This window comes from Solea solea, chromosome 3, assembly GCF_958295425.1.
Source record: "Solea solea chromosome 3, fSolSol10.1, whole genome shotgun sequence".
NCBI lineage: Eukaryota > Metazoa > Chordata > Actinopteri > Pleuronectiformes > Soleidae > Solea > Solea solea.
The window spans coordinates 8,374,973-8,399,545 of record NC_081136.1 but is presented as its reverse complement, the minus strand read 5'-3'; the positions used below and the strand labels follow the sequence as shown (position 1 = coordinate 8,399,545).

At 40.5% G+C, this 24,573-nt stretch overlaps 1 protein-coding gene across 13 annotated transcripts in view; it reads left to right on the top strand.

Annotated features, from left to right (window-relative positions):
• The window catches only part of nrxn2b (neurexin 2b), a 504,397-nt gene that overhangs the window by 108,895 nt on the left and 370,929 nt on the right, over positions 1-24,573 (top strand). For 6 of the 13 annotated variants that reach the window (XM_058626077.1, XM_058626075.1, XM_058626076.1 and 3 more), the window contains one exon: positions 2,637-2,654. The exons of the other annotated variants lie outside the window; for them this stretch is intronic. In XM_058626077.1, coding sequence (XP_058482060.1) covers positions 2,637-2,654 — 18 coding nt within the window. The remainder of the gene's footprint in view (positions 1-2,636; positions 2,655-24,573) is intronic. 13 annotated transcript variants of the gene reach the window in all.

The window sequence follows — 24,573 nt, the reverse complement described above, 5'->3', positions numbered from 1 at the left end:
GGACTCATCCAGAGATGCAAACACCTGAGCATTGGAGAAGATTTATAGAATACAAAGAGGTCACTCTGAGATCAAGAAAAACTTTTTAAACAAATACAAATTTAAAAAAAAAAATCTGTTTGGAAATGGGCACATATCCAATGCAGAGGTTTTAAACTCATGCAGTGAGCGTTCTCGTTCTCGCCTTAGTCAACACACACAGCCGACTTTTGATAAAATATTTAAAATCTGTTTTGCCAACAAAGAATTTTAATTAACATCCTCTAAGGACATTACAGTTTGCTAAATAATGGTGTTTTGTGGACTAAACGGAATACATTTTAATGACGTTAACCTATAACTCTTTAACTCGGGCTCGTTTCAGTGCTGCTGTGTTTTAAAGATAAACCTGAATTGCAAAACATGCTTTTACGCGTCTGTTTATTTGGAAGCTCTGCTATTTGCTTACCAATTTCATCATGGTGAATCATAGCGGTTGAGTTAAGCTCCACTGATGATGAGTGCATCATTTGAATGCGCTAAAATCGGGGGTCTACCATTCACTTAAAATGGTGAGTATCATAAAAAGGACTGTGAGCAGAACGTGGCCCATAAACGCTCGCTGTTACCGTCGCTGCAGCTCAGCAACCTTTCCCTCATGAAATACTGGGCACCAAACTGTTGCTGGCGTCCAGCTGTGGTTATTTACTATACTACAGGGGTCACTGGAGACTTTATATTACTGCCCCGAGGCCTTTCAAACTCTCCGGGATGATATATCATCAGAGAGAAAAAAAAAGAAAGATCCACACCGCTCTCTGTGCTCAACGCTGTAAAGATGGCACGGCGGCCATAACTTTATATTTGTACACAACTGCCGTGACTTGTGATTACATAGGAGGATGTTTACTACTCTGTATGTCTTTCTTTCTCCTGGCGTCTGCTCGCTGTGGCCTTGGATAGGTTAGGGTTTTCCCCACACGCACACACGCACACAATCCATGTGTTAGAACATGTTTGTCGATATCGGAGCGAGCAGAGCAGCACATACCGTTTGGGAATTGGAAAAAATCCCTGTCAAAATCCAGGACATTAACAAACAAGGCCTGAGAGACTGAAGCCTATTGATTGTGCTCAATCCTCTGGCACCTTGTCTGTCTGCTGTGGACTCCGTCCACCACTCTTGGACTTAAGCTCTGTCTCGGCTCTTGTGCCTGGACTGTAGATCAAGACGAAGGCACCGCGAGTCAAAGAAACCCGATGTGCTCCATCTGTTCCGGCTGGCATTTCTGCCGCGGCCCATGTGTGGGACTGAAGAGGCTTGTTTTCACCTTGGACATGTAGTCGTAGCCAGTCGCCAGTAAGGATGACAACCTGTCCTGCGTCCCCTGTATTCATGGCCGGCAGCAACAAAATGGACCTCTGACCAGCAGCTCATCGTGCTGTGTTTTAAAAAGAGGTTTTTTGTTCATGGACTTCATCTTTGCTGGTATTCGTGCACATATTGGTAAACATTTCAAATGTGCCACATGAAAAATACACATAGTGTTACAGTAGTGGTAATAAAACACACTGCACTGGAGGTGTTCATTATTTCCTCAGTGATCCAAGGTCACTCAAGGATACACTGTCATGTCGTCTACTAAAAATACGGCATCTGTGAAAAGTTGTCACAAACGAAGAGAACTTTCTTTTGTTTTTTTTTCCACTTCAGTCGTCTCTCCGTTCTATTCCACACAGGCACAACGCAACTGTTTCGGCATTTAAATCTTATATATTTTTGCAGCTGTTGCAGAAATTGAAGCTATTCTCAAACACAATAATAATAATAATAGTAGTACTAAAGAAAGAAAGAAAAGAAAAAAAGAGTTGTGCAATTATCCAGTGAATTGGATGTGCTCTCCGGTCCAGAATTGATCGTTACAGCAAGTGTACGCTTTAATACACCCGCCATCTGACGTAGAAGCTCAAGTGTTTAATTAGGAATTTGACCTGACAGCGTGGATCAATATATCATATGAAAATTATGCATGTTTGTTAAAAAAAAAAAAAAAACTTTTTCAATTGCACCCTTTATTGAACCTTGGATGGAATCCCAAATGGATTTTAAGTCAGGTTCCGTCCCCCTTTGTTAAGCTACGAAGTGATGCATCGGGCGCCAGTTTAGATTCACTTATGAGACGTAGCTTCTGTGATGCTGCACCTATTAACTATTTATTTGCTACGTGTCTATGCTACTGAATTGTTGAATGATGTCACCTTAAAAAAAAAACAAAAAAAAAGACCACAATACTAATATTCCTTGGGTTTATAAGAGCTTTAATGTGGCGTCTTCAAACAAACTCACAAATGCATTGTATTTGCAGTTGGGTTCAATTTGTCTGGAGAAAATCAATCCGGATTGTTTGCAGAAAGGAGTGGAAAGTGAACGGGCTTGTTTTTATAAATAAAACCACACTTCCTACCTCATGAACATATCCGGTACTTTTTCCCCCTCCAGTTCCCCAGACATAGGAATTGTTTTGACCCTTTGAACACTCGTTATTTTTTGTCCTGCTGTTACATCTCACCTACGTTTTCTCAAGCGACATTTTGCTCCTCCCTCTGAACTAATCCGTGTTTTTTTTTTCTCTCTCTCTCTCTTTTCTCCCTCACAGGTGACTCATCTCAAGCTGGTAAGTTGGCCTCGCTCTATACCTTGTGCCACCTTTCCACTTCTCTTGGTGTGTGCTCACTCACTGTTACTATAGCGACTGACTGGTTGTGCGTTGAGGTTTGGTGAACCCTTACATGCACACAATCAATCACCAATTCTCTCTTTTCAAACTTGAGACTGTGCTCAAAAATGAACAATGGGACTACTTTTTGAGAACTGCTAACTGCCGACTAGAGATCACTCCCTTACTCAGGCTTTTTTGTATCTGTCTGCGTTCTCTTTGTTCTCTTTCTTTATTTTTTATCCAGTGCAGTTGATATTGCCCACTGCATTGCTTTTCATTTGTTTGTGTTATATATTGGAGAGGGAGATTTCCAACAGTTTTTCTGTGAAAAGACAAAAGCTGGCGCCTCCATAATTTCGCAAGTCTCTTAAGAACTGCATTGCTTTCCAATGTAAATGCAAAATGTGTTCAAATCACATTGTCCTGTGCGGTGCCAGGACTCGATGGGTTATTCCTGTGTCACTTTCAAGTTCACGAAAGGTTTATGAAAGTGACTCACGCCGTGGATCAGAGGCAGTGAGCCTGACTTGGGTATGGATGTCATTAATCGTTAGAAAACAGAGCATTTAGGTCTGCGTTTTTTTCCATTATTATGTTTAAACGTCCCTACAGAGGCTATAAGAATGTGCATGTGTGTGAATGTGTCTTATATCCTTTTTTTTCTATAGACAATCTGGTGATTGGTGGACTGAATTTGTGAAATGTTGAATTATGTCACAGTTCGACGTTCGCTTGGCTCGTTTTTTCGTTTTTTTATGAACAAAAACAAAAGACAAATGAATTATCGCATCTCCCGAAACATGAGATATAAAATCCATCATAACTTTAACTCAACGACACATAAGACGGCGAAAATTAACACATGAGGCTTATTCACACAGCTATTTACCAAGGGTGCACCTATGGGTGAGAGGATCTGAGGAGTGATGTGTATGCAGTTATAAATTCAACGTGTATATTGGTGTCACTATCACTGTATCTGGTGCATGATTGTGTGCCTCGCGGAGGTACTACGTTCCCCCCGCGTTGCAGTTCATTTTAAAACCACTTCCCCATTAACACTGTATAATAGGCACATTCCATTTCATCCTCCATGTTGTTGTGTACAAGGCCTAATGTGCTGTGGACCATTAAGTCATTTATTAAAACACAGACAGAGGCTTTATCTGTAAATATGCTGACATGTCACAGTGCGGTGGCTTTCTATCAGCATCTCGTTTTGAATCATTAGGGTTCGGGAGACGCGAGCGAGGGCTTTCCGTTCGGATAGAGGGAGAGCAGAGACGGACAGACTAATGGGACGTAGCGGCACCTCACCCAAACAGTGAGCGAGAATGAGACGGGTAAAGTTTAGAACTCCAGCTCGCAGCACTCTGCCGCAGCCGACTCCCGCTTTAGTGATGTGTCAGTGTTATCACTCGCCTTCTAATAATTGGCTTTGTCTCGCTGCAGTGCCCACTGTGCATTTATGAAACGTGCGGCGGTAATCTACGGCACAGCAGAAATGTGTAGCATGTAATGAGAAAAACATGCCACACAGTCGCAATAAAGAGGTTTTCAATCAGTCCAATGGCGGCGAGTTGTTCGCAGCGGCGTCTCAGCCATGTCTTTAGTTCTTTATATGTTAAATCGGTTTTTGTTTTGGTTTTTTGTTTTGGTTTTTTCCAGTAAATGATGATGGTATGATGTGCACTGAATGCTAATGTGGTCATTTAGCTGCTTGGACACTGGGCGGACTTGGGGGCTTGGTTTGGGACATGTTTGACCTTGGGCTGCAGAGTACAGTAGTGACAAACAAACACGCATTACTACTACAATAATCCTAATCCAAAAAGAGGAAGGGCTAAAAAAGATGTGAATTCAATTTTGATCTGGGCCTTCAGTGCAAATTGAGTTCCCTCTTAATTAAGTCCATAGAAGTAGAAGATATTACAGTTTTACTTTCTGTAACACTCTGCAAATTCAACATTGTAACACTACGTTATTTACTGGCATGCACTGTCTCTTTAATTATTGAGCAAAGCAGTAATTCAGTCTTTTAAACGTATCATTTTGGGTGGATGGCGTTTTTTTGTTGTTGCTGTTGTTGTTGTCGCTTGCTTCTAATACAACGATGAACACTCTTATTAGATTATTACTCGTCTCTGTAATTGTCATCTCATTCTTGACGGCGTGAAAAGTCCGTAATAGCCGGTGATTGTAGCATTATTGTCCCGTCACTTTTATTGGTCTTAATACATAATGCACCGGATCATCTTTGTCTGGTGACAATTTGATAAGTCGTTTGGATTACTGCCACATTGCACTGGGGTAGTGTGTGCACACACATCCTTCCCTAGAGGCTTTGTCACATCCACCTCCATACCAGTTAGAGTTTGACAATTGCTGGAAGTTAATGTTGCTCTTCAACCAAATATTCTAGTTCCTTTTTTTTACTGGCAGGCATACCGTAAATCAGGTAGTGGCAGAGATAATTGGTTTCCCTTAGATGTAAAGGTGGACTACATGGAGTTGATCCTTATCCTACTTTTGGATTCTGTCCTGATTTAAAAAAAAAAAAAAAAAAAAATGGCATTACCAGAGGCAGCAGCGTACTTCCGTATGCATCTCTTTCAAGCCTTGTACTTCTCAGATGATTAGCATCTCGTTTTCCCTTTTTTTTTTGTCTCCCTCCCTCCCTCCCTCCCTCCCTCCCCTGGCTGTCGAAGTCAGACTACAGCCAGAGCCATCAGAATCCTCTCCAAGCAGATGCTGCGAATGGATTTGCCTGCTCACCACACATGCACAGTCAACCACACATCTACATTTTGGACGAGAACATTAGGAATCCCGGCTCTTTGTTGGAGTGCAGGTGGAGTGACACTCAGTAGAACATGTTCATGCAGTCATTCAGTCTATAATGACAAAGCCCTTCAAAAATGGTCAATGCCCAAATAATCTATTTCAATTTACTTTTATATGTTGTATAATTGTGTAGTCTATATTTTTGTTGAGTGGCAATTTGGATGTCCTAATTTTCTTGTTAATTGTTTATGATGTGCAGTCAGTTCCTGAGGTGGAAAGAGTACTGAAATATTTCACTCAAATAAAAGTACCCCTATTTTGATAAGATTTGACTAAGTAAAAGTACTGGTCTAAAAATGTACTGAAGTTTAGGTAAAAATGTACTAAAAGTAAAAGTTACTGAGTTACTTTTTTAACAAGGTTGGGGTTCTTGATTGTGGCGTGCAAAAGGGACAAGGGGACACCAATCTCACATGAATTGTTTTTAAGTAAATTCAAACCTTTACAAATTAAAATGCTGACACAAAATACGCTGAAATAAAATACATAAGCACATAATGTGTCAGTCAAAATGGGTCAAAGGTCACAAATGCTTCGACGTTCTCACTCACTCAAGGCCAATTCACCTGTCCTCACTGTTCACGTGTCCTCATCGTCCACTGCCAAAGTTTCTGAGGTGTAAATTTAATCATTCTTTTTCCAAATTCAGGCCAACGGTTTTTTTTTTACTCAGTGATGGATGTGATTTAAAAACATCCAAAAAAAACACACTTAAGTAAAAGTAAGTAAAAAAAAAGTACACAAAAAACTACTCAATTACACAGTGGTGTGAGTAAATGTAGTTCATTACTTTTTTCCCCTCTGTTCAGGTCTTATGTGAAGCAGGTCTGTTGTTGTTGTTGCTGGTTGAGGTCAAGGCTCAGACAGGAAACGTGTTTGTTGTAAGTCATCCTGCAGTTGCTTTTACTTTTATCTTTAAGGTTATCGTCCTGCTGAATCACCCAGCGTTTACTCTCCCTGTTCCTCAGCTCTATTATCCTAAGATACCTCGATACATAACATACATCAGATGATCTTATTCCTTAGACATTCCCGGGAATGCACCTGGCACTCTTAGTTATTTTCCTCGTCTGGTGTTAACCATTACAGCCCCAGAAGTGTTTCAACAAAAACAAAAAAAAAAAGGGACCAATGTAACAACCAAGACTGTGGTCGCATTAACATCCTATAATGAGATAGCTACCTGAGATAATTGCTATCAAGGCGTCCAACTCTCATCCCCTCTTACAGGGAACCAGTGTAACTCACTGCAATTAAACAGCCACTCATTTGCTCCATTTGAGGCGCCATTTATGTCATTTTATGCTTCGCTGTGTCTTAACACAGGGGTGGTTGAGATTGGAACTTGAAGCAGCAAATGTGAAAAGCCGCATCGCTATATAGATTTATCAAGTGGAAAATGATGGGCAGACGTGGTTAAGTAATATTATTTTAACCCACCTCAGCCTTATTGGCATCTATTACTTCATTCAAACTTGCCCTGCTTTCTTTAGGTATACTTGAAAGCACTGTAGATTATAGCAGATTATAATCTGTATTTGCGCCTTATCAAAATGTCCCTCTTGTGTTATACATTTCGACCCGCAACACGTCCATCTGGATTTTTTTACTTATTGTAACCATAAAAGGACCAGAAAATGTCCTGTGAGAGTGTGTTTTTGCCCATTTTTCTAGAATAACTTTAAATATTTGGCAGTTAATTACAATTTAGTGCATGTTAAAATAGTGTATTAACAATTTAAAATGAAGGAAAAACAAAAAGTTTTATTTAAAATAACATACATTTGAATATTTGTGTCAATGTCCAAAAACAGGCTAAAAACAACAGCGCAAGTGAAATTACCGTAATAACCACACGTTGACTTTGACGTGCAACTTCTCAGCTTTCAGAAACCACTGAGGTTCTCCGATAGCACAAACCATCACTTAATTGCTTAATTCAGGCCCAAAACAATTCTCATGATATGATAAGATGGCCGTGATGCAGACAAAAATAGAAGTTTGACCCTTTCGCTTCATATTTGAAGCCAAAAATGTCAGGCTGCACATGCAGCGTGACTGTGGCGAGGGCCAAGAACGGCGTGATTAATACTAATGATGATAAATGTGAAAGTGTTCGTGTCACTGACAGAGATTCTGTAACTGGTGTTGATATTCTTCCACTTGTAACGGACCGAAACCCCCCAGAAATGGCAGCCAGTCCCACCTGCTCGCTGTTATGTTTCACTCCTCAAACAAATGAATTTAAGTAATACCTTTAAAACAAAATATGCTCTTATGGATGATGATGTGTTCGCAGTGTATAATCATCAAGCTCAGGGTATCCAGCTGTGTCAGTGTGAGGCTCCGCATTAGGAAAAAAGATGGAGAACAGTCAGATCCACACTGGCGCCAGCATTTGAAGATTAACCGTGTCCATTCCCATTAGCCTCAGAGTAATTGGTAAGACAGCACTGAGCAGTCCAAAGCTCTAATCTCCCAATCAAATAGAAGTTGCACGGACCACCGACGCTCACATTTGATTTCCTTCACTCACATAATATGTGACTTAATCTTTTTTACTTATTGACAAAGTATCTTCTAATTATCTTGAATCCCATTCACGGCCTTTGAGGTTTTCAATCATTTCCGAGCAAGAAGAAAGAGTAAGAGTCAGGACGCAGATTTCAAGTGATGATGTTTCCCAGAAAGTCCGGCGATGTAACAAGGAGTGACGTACTCTCCACTGTGGGCTTTTTGAAAATGAACGGAAACGCGGATAAACAAATCAAAGTGAATAAATGATCAAGACCATACTGAATACTGAATTAACAGATACGTCCAACACTGAAGAAGTTCCACCGCTTCAGGCCAGACAGTCTTTCAAGCAATGTCGAGGTAAAACTCCTATTGACTGGATACGTCTGGAAAGTGACAGTGAGGTTAGACGTCATGTGTAATTTCTGTTGTCTCCTCTTGAAAGACATATCACAAGGTAGAGACACTGTAAACATCAAATAAAAAATATATATGCTGTCCTTCCATCTTCACCTAACCTTGTAGCTTTGTTCAATATTTTACCCAATTAAAAACAAATATATTATTGCCGTTCATATTTCCTCTTTTACACAACGTCCCCCTGGCTTCTCCTACAGAGCTCGAGACTCATTTAAATGCTCGTCAGGGTCGTCACAAATCTATTACATCGATTTGACTCCATGAGTGGCTAGACAAAGATCTACTATGTGAGGGGGGGAGAGTAATGTCGCTGTGATATGGGAACAGCAGGCGTGTTTGCTGAGTATAGAACCAGGCCACTGCTGTAGATGAGCCTTGCTGCCCTGTAGCTTCCACAGCTTTGAGGGAGCGTCCATTAAAAGTCACAGCTTATTACACACAGCTGGTGCTGGGTGCTGCCCAGGGACACTCACATACATTATCACAGGCCATCACACATATACACATCAGTGCCGCTGTACTCGTAGGAATTTAACTGACTACATCCGTTCCTTAATTTGATTACATAGTGTATAAGTGACCAGCACACAGTGGAAGGAAAGCATTCCCCATAATGAGGAAAATGTCAGTGTCTAATATGTTGTTATTTTCATTAGTTATTTTTATTTTATTTGAATGGTTTAAGTGTTAGTGCGAGTTTGCGGGTGACAGTAATGTGTCGGGCTGCCAAAGTTAACGGTGAAAATGATTTAACGTGTGTTTGCTTACTTCTGGTGTGCGCTGACCTCTGACACGAAACAGTCACTTCGCCTGCAGTCAGTCAGATACTGTAGGAGAGACATAGGCCGTAGCTGGAGATGGTGAGAGGTGATTGTTGTTTCATTTTAAGAAGCGGCGCGACGGAACCATCGATAAAAACAAAAGCTACCCGCGGTGTCACGGCACAGTTTGTCGTCAATGACTGGAAGTTGCGATCCTTTGCCTTTGACTGTCAAAAAAACAAATGCGCGACTATAATTGCTGAGACCTGCAAGTCGACTTCTATTTGGACACCTACGATGCGTGCTTTCGCTCTCTCTCTCTCTTTCCATGTTGAGCCTTTATTTTAAGATGACATGGTTGGCACTTGTATAGGCCGGAGTCTCTTTGAAACCACATAGTTGTGTGTTTTAAAAGAAAGAGACAATGTCTAATTACTCGTTCATTCAGTCATAAGAGGAAAAGCAAACTTTTAATTGCGATTAATCTAGATGAATGCATTTCAAAATGTGAGATTAATTAGTTAGTTTTTTAATCTATTGGCAGCCCTTGTAATGTGATAAAGTCGGTCGTACGTGGGAAAACAGGTTTGTTCAGTTATCTTCGCATGCAAAGAAAGCAAACTTGTATTAGTCATTGGTCATACCATGTCAATGGCCAGCCAAGCAGTAACAGTTACTTTTCTACTCAAATGAATGATTCTCTCGCACACACACACACACACACACACACACACACTCTGAGATATCAACGCTTCCCTGTGTCGCCTCAGGGCCGTTGACAGTGTGACTGTGTGACTGTGGGTTTGAGGAGATGACGGTAGACAGAGTTAGCGGCAAACTATCTACTGCAGCAGACGCTAAGAGAGTGTGTGCACACACCGTCTGAACTCTGCACAGCAGCACTGTGCAAAGATAAGTGTGTCAGAGACCGGAGTGAGATTATGATCATCTGTTGTTCAGCTTCACAGAATGATGGTTTGTTGTAGTCCTGCAATGTATTGACAGGAGACTGATGTGCTTTGAGACTGGGTTTGCTTTAATGGAGGTTTGGTCTGACACCTTGTCTCATATTGTTGATTAGTTATTGTTAATATGATTGTTGATAGACACCAGAAATGAACTAACACATCTTTTCAATTCCCTATAATATAAGACAGAAATACTGAGCCACTCTTTATGCTGCATATTATTATAATGATGCATATTTTTCTTTTCCTTTTTGTTTGATAAGATGTATCTAGACATAGGAAAGCTAACTTTGGAGGTGTGTGTGCTCAGGTAACACACAACCTCATTAAAAAGTAATGTTATATATTAGGTCAAATCGATTATATTTGCATTTCTGACATTTTTTGACCACATTTTCACTCAACTCAATTTTTTATTGTGAATGTGTGCCTCTGTGTGTCCATATGTGTGTGTGTGTGTGTGTTTTGTGTCAACATTTTACAGAGTAGTGCAGTGATGCAGATCGTTCATACATCATGATGACAGACATTGAGCTTCCAGCGGATTTGCTTTATAAACACTCTTCCTGTTTCTCTATCTCGCACACAACCTGAGCTGTAAGGCTGGTATTAAATTATACGTTGCCACAGCAGAGATATAATCAGATCTCTGTTAATGCAGAAAAACAATCTGATCATGTGCTTTTTCTACTGCACAGGCAAAAGATTACTTCTGTCACCGAAAGGGAAAAAGTGACAGGCCGGTAGAAAGGCTGTGGTATGGACTAAAACATTGGATTTTGCCCCTTTGGGATTAAAAGCATTGGATTAATACGAAGATGGAGATCAATGGACTTTGGAACATTGATAAAAACAGTCCACACACTACTTAAAATAAGTCAAAACACTTCCTTTGTTATAAATTAAATGTTTACAATAGTTTTTATTTCAACCTCTGCATATTTTCTTTTGGCTTCATATGTAATTAACAGCTGTCTTTGAGGGCAGAAAAAAGAAAATAAATCACACAATTTTCATCCCAGCAGCCTGTGTGAGGCCCCAGGGCCCGAGCATCCCTGCATGCTGTAGCCACAGTGTATCTGTTAGAGATAACTGCTCTGTGGTTCCCAGGCCGCGGGCACCAGCAGCAGCAGCAGCAGCAGCAGCAGCAGCAGCAGCCCACAGCCGGGCCTGATCAATAGGCATCGCGATAGGAGGGATGAAGCCCATGAATCAACCTGTCTGGATATGACTCGACTCACACACACACACACACACACACACACACAGCAGGACACGTACAGTATTAGCCTCGGAGCGAGCTAAAGCATGCACATAAACAAGTGATTCTAGTCAGAGACAGGAGATACTCGAGGACGCACATTATGCAAAGGTAATACATTTGTTTCTCGATTCAAATCCTAATGATCTCAATTCAAATATTTATGCACAAATACTATTACAATAATCACTATTATCTGTGAAAAATCAAATAAAATGGGTAAAAAGTCATTCTGTTTTTTCTTAAATAATAATTTTTTTTTCCATCAATAACAGTGGTTTAGGGCTTGTCCGAGTATTTTAAAGTACTGTAAGTTCATTGAAAGTAAGCTAGAGCTTCGACTGAATTTAGTGTCCCAACATTACAAACAACTTCAGTGCTTACATGCTTTGTATCTTCTAATAAAATAGTAAATTAAAAGTCGCAAAACAAAACAAAAAAAAAGCCAGATAAATAAATAAATAAAATCTTTTATCGTAGTTGTATAAATTTCACTCGGGGATATTACTGGGGTAAAGCCATATGAGGCAACACTAAGTGGCAATGAAAGTGGGTTGATGTAAATAGGCAATAGCTCATAGATTTGTGACTGTGGTTATTATCACGGTTTCCATAAACGCTGTAGCTTATACTGCTCTCCTCTTTGTGGGCAAGCAGTTGTTAAAATGCACGTTGTACTTTTGCGTTTTTACCCTGATACTGTGAAGCTCATTTCAGTTCCCTAATGAGAAAACACTGTGTTCCACTAGTGCAGCTGCCAGGTGTATGTTATATCGCTTTTAATGAAACAGCAAAAAACAAACAACACACAGCTCCACAGTTCTAAGTATGGTGAACAAGTAAAGAGATAACCATGGGTGGTGCATGATTTTTCCATCATTTTATGATTTTGACATCCTTTTATACATATTATACATAACATCCCTATATATATCTTCATTCTATGTACATCTAAAGTGATGTACCAGCCTTTTGGGAGACAACAGGGCTGTATTTAATTTATAATTGTATATTTTGGATGTGTCCAGCTCTATTTTGGGCAGCATAAAAATAAGAAAATAATGTATAGCATGTTTCCACCGTGACGAGAGTTTGGTTTGGTATGTTACCTTTTTTGTTACATGCCCACCAGTGACACTTGGTCCGAGGCTTGAAACTGCAAAGCTAATTCCTAACACCCGTAGGTGGGCGGGACCTCATTCCCAGAATGTAAACAGTGTCCGCCATCTTTGCTAACAGTTACGCTAACAGGAAGTGTCACTAGCGGGCAAAAATACTACCAAGCTAACTGCAAATCCCACAATAACTGACCTCTAAAGTTACATTTTTTGACGCCCTTCTCTTGGGGTACGGTCAGAAAAGTGTGTTTTCTGTGTTTTCTCGGTGTTTCTTCAACAGCCGCACTGTTGAGACAAATAGCCACAAACTGAGCAGAAAAGAAACAAGCCGCTCCACTGTGTTGTTGGTACAACGTCACGCTATGTATCTCAATGACACAGCGCGCACACCAAAGACACTTAACACTAAAGATACTGTTCTCAGGTTCCAAACCGTAGCATACTGTACCATGATGGAAACACACCAATATAGCTTCTAGGTGAAAATAACGTCAGCATTTCATCTCCTATTTCCTTTCATAGACTAGTGCTCTCACACATTGATGGGTTGCTCTTGTATAGTGGCAGATTAGCCAGGTAGTAAGAGAGTGACCACTTCTCTACAGAGGAGACTGGACTGTAAAAATACTTTTGGCTGCCTCTTGAAAGTCAAAGATTGGGAATCATCAGTAACCTCACAAAAAGACCAAATGTGTTTGGTGCTCAGACGTGCGTACAAGTATTCATTATTTGAACAACACGGATGCTTGGCAGGAAAATTACAAATGATGTGTGGAAATGACTGTGTTGGCCTGAAACTAGCAGACTTGGAGTGAAGAGTAGAATTAGTCTCCAAAGCCATGCATTCCTTTTTTCTTTTTCTTTTTCTTTTTTTTTTCCCATTGGTGCAAATTACTGCTTCAGCAAACACAGAGCACATTTACATGCAGGGAAGAAACACACTCACCAAGAGAAATTAATTTGAGGTTTGAACAAATGTTAACATTCACCAGTCATGTACAATCATTTCTTTCCTTTGATACTTTCAAACGTATTTGCCATTATTACATCTTGACTTTTTTTTGTTAATGTTGTTACCAGGTGACTGCATGCAACGCAGTGATTCAGCAAAGGTTTACTTCACTGTGGAAAATATTCTTTATAAATGCATCATGTTTTGCCACAATAATGCAGACAAAAGACAGAAATACTGTAAGTAAGATGAGTGCCGAACATTCATCCTTAAGAAAAAAGGGTATTGGGAAGGCAGGTGGTTTAATCGTTTGCCCCTGACCATGCTCTAGTATCATTGCCAGTTGGTTGTCATGGAGATCTTCAGGCACGTCATTCAACTCTTCCTCCACCACCGTGTGGCATTGGTGCAGTAGAGTAGTGAGTAGTGAGAGTAGTGCAATCAATCGAAACTTGTGTTTCAATTATGATTATGGGCCCCAAACGATTACAGAACGGGGGGGACTTTTATTCTGAAAATAACAGTAAGAAAATAGAACACAGGCATTCAGTGCAATCCCTGGGTTAAACATGCAGCGCGAGTAGAGAAACATACAATCATTTATAGTTATTTTTAAAGTACATTTTGTGTTTCAAGCCACTTTTCTTTTACATGCAATCAATTCCATTTGTTTCAAGTTCAAGTCATTGAGCGATCGTTAAAAACAAATAATCCTGATTTCAGTTTTGACCCATAATCGAGCAGCCCTAGCGTGTAGTGACTGCAGTGTCTACTGAGGCTGTGATTAAATCAATGATTGAGTATTAAATATTATCGATAAAATAGATTAAGGTTGAATTCACAGCACAATTTCTAACAGGATTCATGTTGTAAAAGCCACGACAAGCACTGTTAGTAAACATTGCGTGATATCATGAACACTCCCAAATAGTTGTGTATGTCTTAAGTGCAGTGCAAGGTGAAGTCTGCATTTCACTCTGCAGCAGAGATGACTGAGGTTATTTTACTCAGTTGTGTATGTGTGTGTGTGTGTGTGTGAGAGATTGATTGATGTGTAAAAGAAGGCGTGTGGCTGTGAAACGACAGGCCAATTAAATGCATTCTGTTCCAGCGGACAGATGACATCATAAAAAGTTCATCATCCTGCCAGCGCCCACTTGATGCCTCCATACACACTCGCGCAGAAGAAATTGCCCACATTACAGCGGCCCTGGCGGCTTTTAGTTTCCGCCGAGTGACGTTTTGCGCGCTACGCTAAAAATATGTTCTCGAACAGAAACAGTCGTCGTCATTCACCTGACTGCTGTCTGCGCGTCTGCCTTTGTAGTGGAAGTGCAATATTCCTCGGAGAAGAACTCTGTCAGTCGACAATGGAGAAACGATCAGATACAATGCTTGTTATATACTTCTGCTCTCCTTTTTTTGCAATCTAAGTTAAATATACTGTATTTAGTCTCCACATACAGGCTGCAAAAACACCATGACAGATGGTATACAGAGAGCATCTCAACCCTTACCCAAGAAGAACGTGTTACCTGAGAGGTGATTTCTTTAGACAGGACTGCTTTGCAACACTTCTCCTCTTTTCAACATCATTGTGTCCCTCATCCGCTCGTTCAAGGCTACTCTCTCTCTCTCTCTCTGAGAACACTGTTCAGTCGCCAATCCTTGCCACCAAATAAATGTGGCTTAACTTTAGTTCACAAATATTGATTCAGGTGGAGGATTAGCTTTTTATTATTATTTTTTTTAGCACAGTTCATTGTTGCCACCCGTGCAATCTGCCCTGCAGGTTTTCTCCCATTTTGATGCCTTTTACAGTGATTTTGCGAGCAATTTCACATCTTCTAGTTTTCTTTTCTTTTCTTTTTTTTAGTGTGGGGTAAAACATGATAATGTTTACACTTTCCCAAGCACACGTATTAAAGGTGCCAAAACGGTCTCACTTTCACCTTGTCTGCTATTTAATGCTATTTCTGGCTTTAAAGACAGTGGAACACACACGCACACACACTCAGAGACTATGTACATATAGAAAACATTGTTTACCTTAAGCCACATGGGAGACTGAGCCATATGGAGTGCTAATTAAAGTAAAAATGTGTGTGTTTTTTACCGCTGCAATCCGTGCTTTACAGGAAACCAGCTAATTTTGAGATGTGAAGGATGCACACCGACTTATAATCCATACCGTACAGTATATTCAAGGTAGAGCCGCAATGGCTTATTTATTTCCATCTGTGGCAGTGCGTACCAGCAGAACTGCCGGTGTGTATTTATGTGTCGCGGAAATGTGTGAAACGAGTCCGCGCGCGTGAATGATACCACAGTTTTGGCCATGAATCCGCTCCCCGCGCCCAGAGCACTCAGCGGCTTGAATTAAAGTGGATTTAAGGGAGGTGGCAGTCGGAGGAGAGCGAGGGTTTATGCTCAGATTGCTGTGCCCACCACTCATAATGAGACGCATTACGGAGCCGATGTTGTAAGATTAGGGTGACTTAAGAGACATGAGCAGCCTTACAGATTAGAAGGGCGAGTGAGATGGACAGAGGAGAGTGGAGGAGAAAGGGAGAGTAAATAGAGTATGGGGTTAGTGATTGAACGCAGAGTTTTGGAGAAAGACAAAAAAGGAGCACAGATGGGCCAATGGAGGAAGGAGGCACATAAAAGCAGGAAATATCTGTGTTATTGTCAGCATGTGAGCGCACTTACTCTCAGTTTCTCAGTTATTAAAGCCGTGACAGCCATTCAGCTCCATTTTGCTCTGGCCTCATCACCAATTGGACTGGTCTTCAAAACAGACCAGGATGTCATGTAGAGCGCTGACAGGTGTTTATGTCCCCTTTCTGTTAGAATTGCCAAAAATAAACCAAAAAAAACATAATGCATCATCCCAGCTCCCCACTTGTTTGATTTAATTGTGCCGTAAAGCTTGATTTCCCAGTCATGTCGAGGTTTATGATATGCACTCGGGTTTGTACGGCGACCAGCTGCTCCGAAAAATATGAGATACAGTACGTTGTGAAAGCAAAAAAAATCTGACTCAAGTGACGGCGCTCTAAAGCGTCGATTTCCTTCTGCTGCGTTAGTTTAGAGTAGCTACACAAAGTACTTGTATTTTGCGTGATGTATCATATGGAACTCATAAACTGGAAAGCGCAGCACTTGGGTGCCGTCCCTGCCTTAGCTCTGGCGCCGTGTTTTCACCTCACTTATTCCAATAAACTGCACAGTTCATGAAGACGGTAGCAGCTGACTGCTTTTGTGCATTGTGTCCTTTTAGAATGAATTTCCTTCCAAGGACGCCGCGTCGTCCAAACGGAAACCTTTGATAAATGCCTGAGGGTGTAACCAAGGACTGCTCTGATTCACCGCGGGCGTCTGTGACAAACAGTCTTTACGGTGGAACACGGTTTAATGGGCATAAGAGTGGACGCCCTTCTCTGCAACTTACACAACATCTTCATCATTGCAGGACTGTGGGGGTCTGCGTTACGCGATTGCCGGCGTGTGTGGGTCTTATGGGTACGCGGATGGTGCCGAGATTGTCGCATTTGCACCTATATTGCCTGACACACCGCTGCTCCCACGTGTCCACAAAGCAATTCAGGGTCTCTACTTTGTGTACAATTTGCATGAATTTCACTTTATTGAAGTGCAGCGGAAAAAAACATCTTCGCTGAAATTTATTGGACACCGTGACGGCAATATTTCCCTGACAACATGAATCATTCGCTTTGCGATATTTCCACATAGTGTAACCGTTTGCATATATGAACAAGGTGGAGGGATTTCTAATACCTTTTTGCAGTGGCAGCTAACTTTTAATTATTATTACTTCCAATTTTTGATATTTCTGCTTCAATTCATCAGATAATATCGCAATGCATATAAGAATCAATGAATTTAATGTATTATATACTAAGAGCTGTGTGTGTTTAAGTTATTTAAATGGGGTGGATTAAAAATAATAGGGAAATTAGGGGGTATTTAATGCAAGACTGCTGTAATGAAGTACATTAGTTTTAGCTAGTTATTCTGATTAGGTCACAAGTGAGTCTATACACATGCTACAACTTTCCTGGCAGACCAAAAGACAATTAAATTGCATTCTCAGGTTATTAAATATGATGCATATGAGATCAACATTGATATTCCAATTCATAACAATGCTAATAATGAACGACATCACATGAGAAATGATATATTGTGGCAGTTACTTTGCTTGGAAGCGTGTTTGAAACGTCCCATAATTTAAGTAGAGTAAAAAAAACGAAGAGAATAGTTGAAATATAAGACCTTGTCGTTCCAATATTTAAAGTTGGAGATTCTGGTGGAGCACAGCGATTCAAGTTGTATACAGTGTTCCCTCTCATCTGTCTTTCCGGTAAAACGTCGAGGCTCAGTAGACACCATTAGTGTCGGCTAGCATTACCACTGAAGCTAATCAGGCTACATTGAGCTGTATTTGACAGTTAGCTGCTCCCTGCAGTGACAGGCAGCGGTTGCATTATTCACCAGGCCAACATGCTGCCGCGGCAACAAGTCAGTTAGCTTTAAGTTCTGTATATCTTTCTATCTTCCTCCCTGGCATTACATGAAAGTAAGGTACAGATAAGATGCCAAAATTGAAATACTGGGCACTCAGCTGGTGACTGGAGACATTTAAAATACTTTTTTTTTTACTTATTTTTTTTCTCCAAATGTGCCATATTTCTCAATAAAAATATTTAAAATAAATTTTTTTAGCAGAGGTTGGACGCAATAAGCTGCATTGGGTTGTCACAGAATTGTCACCATGTCTTTGAAATACTTCATCAAGTGTCCTTATTGTCCTAAACGTAGTACGAAAACTGAATTGTCCAGTATGAGGTTTCATAGGTTATATTTGATGTGGAGTTACATAATGCTACACCTTATGATAAATGCAGCTGATGCATGTGTTTACCAGCTGTTTCTTTTCCATTACTATGTTAAAACATACGGTATATGCAGAGGCTATAAGAAATTGGAAATATGTCACAGTTCAATGTTCACTTGGCTCATTTTAATGAACAAAAAGAAAATGAAAACGGTCCAATTTTGTGACTTCTGCGGAATGATTGCTACTTTACATCACTACTAAAAATTAGACATAAATGTAATCATAATTCAACACACTCCCAGGATGTCCATATAAGGAGCTGTGTGTTATTCCTATGGCAATTTTCCACCATCAGATCCGTGCGGCGTGAGCACTAAGGGTTAAAATGTTGATGTCAGTGACATCAATGCAAAAAGCAAGAAAATAAGTATGCTTTGAACACACTTTCTAACAAAGGCACATTCAGCGTGTCATTTCTGTGTTCACACATTTTGGGAAAAACAACAAACTTAACATGTTTATGATGAATTGATATACATAGCTTTTAGGGTGCTCAAAAACAGGCCTCCTCCTTACTGTTCGTCTTTGCTTCGTGTGGCGACGTTTCCCTTTTTTTTTCCCTCTCGATGTAATCACCATTCTAAACAGGTCGTAATCAGCCATGCTGGGGACAGGCTAAATCAGAAGCCTCTGCTCTGATTAGGAACAACAGTTAGTCGGCCTCCCAGCTGATGGCATACATTTATTAAAATGATTATTATCTTCTTTTCTTTTTTTTATTCCTTCCTCACCTTGACAGACATGTTGTATAAAACGTGTACATATGCATGATATGAATGGCGCAGGAAATTAGGAATTAGAAATGCATAGCAATAAGAAGATGAAAGAAATGTGAAGGATTATAAGCAGCTGGAGTGAATCACACCTATTTGACAATTAGTGAGTACATCTAACACAATTTTATTTTTGTCCATTTATCAACAACACGTCAAATCATAAAATAGAGGTGTCTGACGGATAAATGCATACATTACAGGCGTCTTCTTGCTGTTTACTTCCCCCCAACAACACTGATTTTTAAATTTGCGTCATTTGGTTCACGTTGACGCTTTTACTTACTTACGCCTTTAGAATAGCATTTGTGTGTGTGTGTGTATTGTCTGAACACGCCTTCAAGTCCTCCACATAACTGTTTTTGCCAAACACGTTTTCAAAGTTTTCTTCGAGTATTGTCAACACACTGTCGAAGCCAGCGAAAGTCCATTCCCTCATTCACAGCCAGGCCACTTCAGATGGATTCTGCCATTGTTGTCCACAGAAAAGCTCCTCCGTGTCTGAGGCTGTGTTACAAACACAGCGGCTCACTCTGCAAAGACTTAATTGTGTCGGTGAGCTACAGACAGAGAGCGTCTGACAATAGGGCTCTGATTGTGGATTGGGACAAACAATGGTGGTGATTTGAGCCACTCGGCCAGTGATTGCTGCCAGAGCGGACTTTGTGACTCCATGTTCTCGTGATGACAGGGGATGGCTTTAAGACCCTCCTCGTGAACCACTTCACGTTGGAGTTGCTCGTGTTTGTGTGCGAGTTAGTGGTTGTTTACATTTTCATTCTATTAGTCTCCCCTTGTTTCCTTCTCTTTTCAGAAAATGCCTTTGTTGCCTCTTAAATTTGTGATCCGTGGCAGAGGCGGAAAATACCAAGTAGTTTTCGGCCCTGCTGGCTAATAGCGGACCCATGCAAATTACTGGCTGATCACACAACCTGTGTTCCAGATGGGGTATTTTTCCGGGGAATAAGTGCAACTTTAAAAGTGCTCGAGCCAAAGTGAAGCTTGTAATTTATACAGTGCGTGTACAGTGAAGTAGTTAAAAGTTAGAAATCAAACTATTCAACTATTCAACAGTCACTGCCGTGTAAGTACAGGTCGAGTGTGGAAAGGAGGACAGGTGTGTCTATTGGCCGTGGATTAAAATAGGCCATGACCTAGAGGTTAGCATGTGGCTATCACCCCCTACTCTACACCACCTGAACACTTGACACACACTCAACACAGTGATCGATGACTGTCGGCCCCCCTTGTCATTGACAACAACGGGTCAGCATGAATGCACACGCTCGCTCACAAATGGCGTACCAGCAGCTGCACCTTTGGCTCAATGTCACCCCCGTTCAGCCATTTCTCTGATCTCCACATGTTAAGATTCAGACCTTTTTTCTTAGAATCTTAGCATGCCATCTCTCTGTTGTTCTGACTCGGTTGATCTCAGCCCTAATCTGCTCACATGTGTTTGTCATTAGCTGCGTTCTCATGGTGAAAACGCGAACGTACAGATCGGCGGGTCAAAACGCAATTAGCGCCTGCGAGGGGGAGACGGCGTGTTTGTGTGGGCATCAGTGCACTCATGCATGCTCGCGAGCCCGCGTGTGTTCAAGTTCCCGGACTAATTGGGCTTCCCTCCAAGCTTCCTCCACCTCAAAACACACACAGCGGCGCCACATGACAGATGCGTCTGACGGATCTGCTGCTCGGGCCGCCCGCGCCACGTTGACAGAGACGCAGGTTAATCTTGACACAGATGCCGAGAATTCATATGCACAGCAAGTTGGCCGTTATTATTGCCACATTCACACCCAGAGGAAGAACAGAGCGGCAGTGTGGGGATTTTATTTCATTGGTTCTACTGTAGACGGAAAGCAAGGAAAAACTAAGTTTGGACCACAGCACCCTCAGGAGTCGTGTCATTTAATTCTCTACTCGGGAAGTCATAACACCACTATATCATCGCAAGTAAGCAGTTGTCGGCTGCTTTATTAATGTTTAAAGTCACATTTAAGCTTTAATATACTGTTTTCGAGCTTGAACTGAGTTGAGCATAACATGAAAGCGGTGTCATTTTTTTGTCTTTCTTTCAGTAAAGCTGAAGTTTACTGGCTGAGACGTGAAAATGGTGCAGTGAAAAGCTATGAAGCTATGAAGTTTGTACAAACATACTGGCCTTTAAAGGGTTAAAATCCCCAAAATTAAATTCATATTTAATATGTATATTTCGGGCTGAAGTGGTTTCAAAAAATTGACTAATTTAAAGTGGAAAAAAAACACATTAATATATAATATTTTGACAGCAGTTTTTGGGAAGGTGACATCTTCTGCCGCTAGGAACAAATTAGTCAGGATATTCTTAGGTGTTAATGTTAAAAGTCATATTTAGAACTTTAATATACTGCTTTTGAACTTGAACAGTGCCATTTTTTTGTTTTTCTTCAAGTACAGTTGAAGTTTACTGGCGTAAAAGTAAATAATGCAGTGAAAAGCTATGAAGAAAGTGCTTCGTTCATATAGCAATCACTGTTCTGTTGGCAGTGGTTCCTTTCATTCACAGGAGAATGGGCAGTGCCTAGAGATTACTTTTCTATTTGCTACAAATGTTTGATTAAAAAAAAAAAAAAAAAAAAAAGCTTAACAAACAACAACCTACACATTCAATTCATCAAAAATAATATGTGCAATATGGTTTGGGGTTAAGTGTATAATAAAATTGCAGGTAAAGAAACCTGTGTGTGTGGGTGGGTTGAAAAGAGAGAAGTGGTTTTGAGGTGGAAGGATTTTGTGGAGGAGGGGGTGGACGGCGGAGGGTGACGTGGCCTTCTCTTCTTGGCTGGGTTGAAGAGCAGATGTGAGGGGCAGTGAAGAGCCGGTGGTGGGCAGGAGAGCGCCACACTCGTCCAAGTGATTCCATTAACATCACGTATTAGAGAAGGGAAAATGCTGTTAGTGGGTTATGGACATGGCAACATATTACTTCTGACAGAGACGTTTTAAAAGCTTAGATTGCCAAGAAGCTTTTCTGCATCTGATAGGACCAGGGTTGTAATGCTGATTTGATGAATGTGTATTTATTGTGTGTTTATCGTCACTCATGTTCAGTTTAATTAAGCTTAACAGCATCTTTGGTGCCTGGTAAAGAGACCTTCATGATCATTACATCCTAAAACACACTTGATTTTGGAATTACAACTACCAAGCAGCGTCATTTTGACCGTTTTTATTTTTTTTATAAACATTTTAGGGTGATAACTTTGTTGAAATTTAACATATTGAAACCATGGGACCCTGACTTTTTCAAGATGCCCCTTTACTGCATTGTGTTGATGATATAACATTGAATAATATCAAAATAAAACAAAGGACACTTGCATTAAATGTCATAGTAGTAGTGTGTGGATGTCGCATAATTATGGAAGGTGGAAGTTACATGGTAAACAACCATCATTTAGTGTGTACCCTGAGGTTAGTTCATTTTCATATTCAAGCAGACTGTTCTTGTAGTTCTGGTATGGACAACCTTCATACATGTTTATAAAAGGCTTCCATACACATATTCAAATTTTTAAGAAACAATGAGCTCCTTCATTTTTTATGTATTTAGAAATTGTAACAGCTGCTCCGATTCTTGTTGGTCAATGAATAATACATTTCCTCACTTGTTTGTTTCCTCATGTTTACTACCACCTATATCCACCCATTTGTTTTCAGATTGTACATTATTTATTGAAACGATATGTATTCATCTAGGAACGGTCAAAATGACCTCTATGGTCTTTCTAGTAGTTACGTCATTTCCGGTAGTTTTTCGAGTGTTAAATACCATCTTTGGTTTTTGTTGATTGCATTTCGAGTTCTTGGTTTATTTGCTGCTGCCGTGTAAATAAACCAAGGTCAATCGTCAAAAGATACCAGTCTCATGCAACTCTGAATACATAAGTGTGGAGAAATACTACAGGAGGATGGAACTCGGGTATTCCCCTTTCCACCTACAGTGATTTTTACATATTTGAAAGCGTTTGCTGAAGCTTTCGGCTCAGCTACTGCGTATTAATGATTTACGAAGTGAGATACATATTTCAGAAAAAAAGAAAGATGATTTGTAGAAATGCGTTGATCCCATAGACGAGTCGACTAGAAACTGTTTTCCGTTACACAGGTACAATAAAAAGGCCTCTCATAGTGTACGACAAATATTGCAATGTACAGTATCTGATAATGGATGTTGAAATCTAGTGTCGACATACAACATGGACTCCAAAATTGTTTTTTATAGGTGCAGTAAAGAATGCAGCGGTGAAAACTCCTTACATCTCACGCGTTGCATATTATCGCCTAAGGCTACACTCATCCCGTCTGACATGGCTTGTGAAACTAATAGCTAGGGAGAGAGTATGTTCGGAGTCTTGGTGCTATTTCGTGATTTGATTAGGGCGCTCTCTGGCTAAATTTAGCTTCAGTGCTTTGGACACCTCTAACTCTCTTGATTACGTTGATAACGAGTTTATGTTCATAAACTGTTGCCCCGTTGCATCTGTCATTTCTTTACTGAAGAGGAAGAGGGGGTCGGACATGCTGTAGAGCACCAGATGAAACGGACAGTAATTCATAATTCAATTTAATTCACACTGATATTTTCAATGGGCAGTTCATGTGAGTAGTTTAATTCCAAAATGTATTAAGAATTATTTGAAAGATAACAAAATGATTATTCTTGTAAAGCAGGGGTGTCCAAACCTTTTTTTTTTTTTAACAAGGGCCATATTTGATAATGTGAAGATTTCTGGGGGCCAATGGACTGTTTTATAAAAACTATCATTTTCATTGTCACAATTATCATTTTTAAATGGAAATATAACCAAATCTAAGCTGCACAGGGCTGAAAAAATGAAAAGAAAAGTTGCCTTTCTTTCCACATCTGGCGTCAAAGAACATAATATTAGATCAGTGCATATAGCTGTCTGTCACAGGTGGGTTTCGAACCCAGGACCCCAGGCTGAGCTAATGGCAGTGACACAATGATAAGGTAAATTTTTTGTCCAAGTCCGTCCCTGGCCATAAATAATACATTATAAAACTGAAGCTGTGGACCGTACAACATCTCACCGAGGGCGGTGATTGGCCGTGATCAGACCATGTTTCCAGTTTTTTTGTTTCTGTCCCCATCTGTTTGTTGTCGTCTGAAATGACACTGAATAACAGCGACACCAGTGACACTTGACAGCTTCATGTGGGTTTGGTTTCCTGACTGCTACGTGTCAGGTGTGCAGCCAGGTGGACCCCGCTGTGGTGCATTCAAACCATACAGGAAGCAGAAGGTTGTTTTGCATGATGGTGTAGTG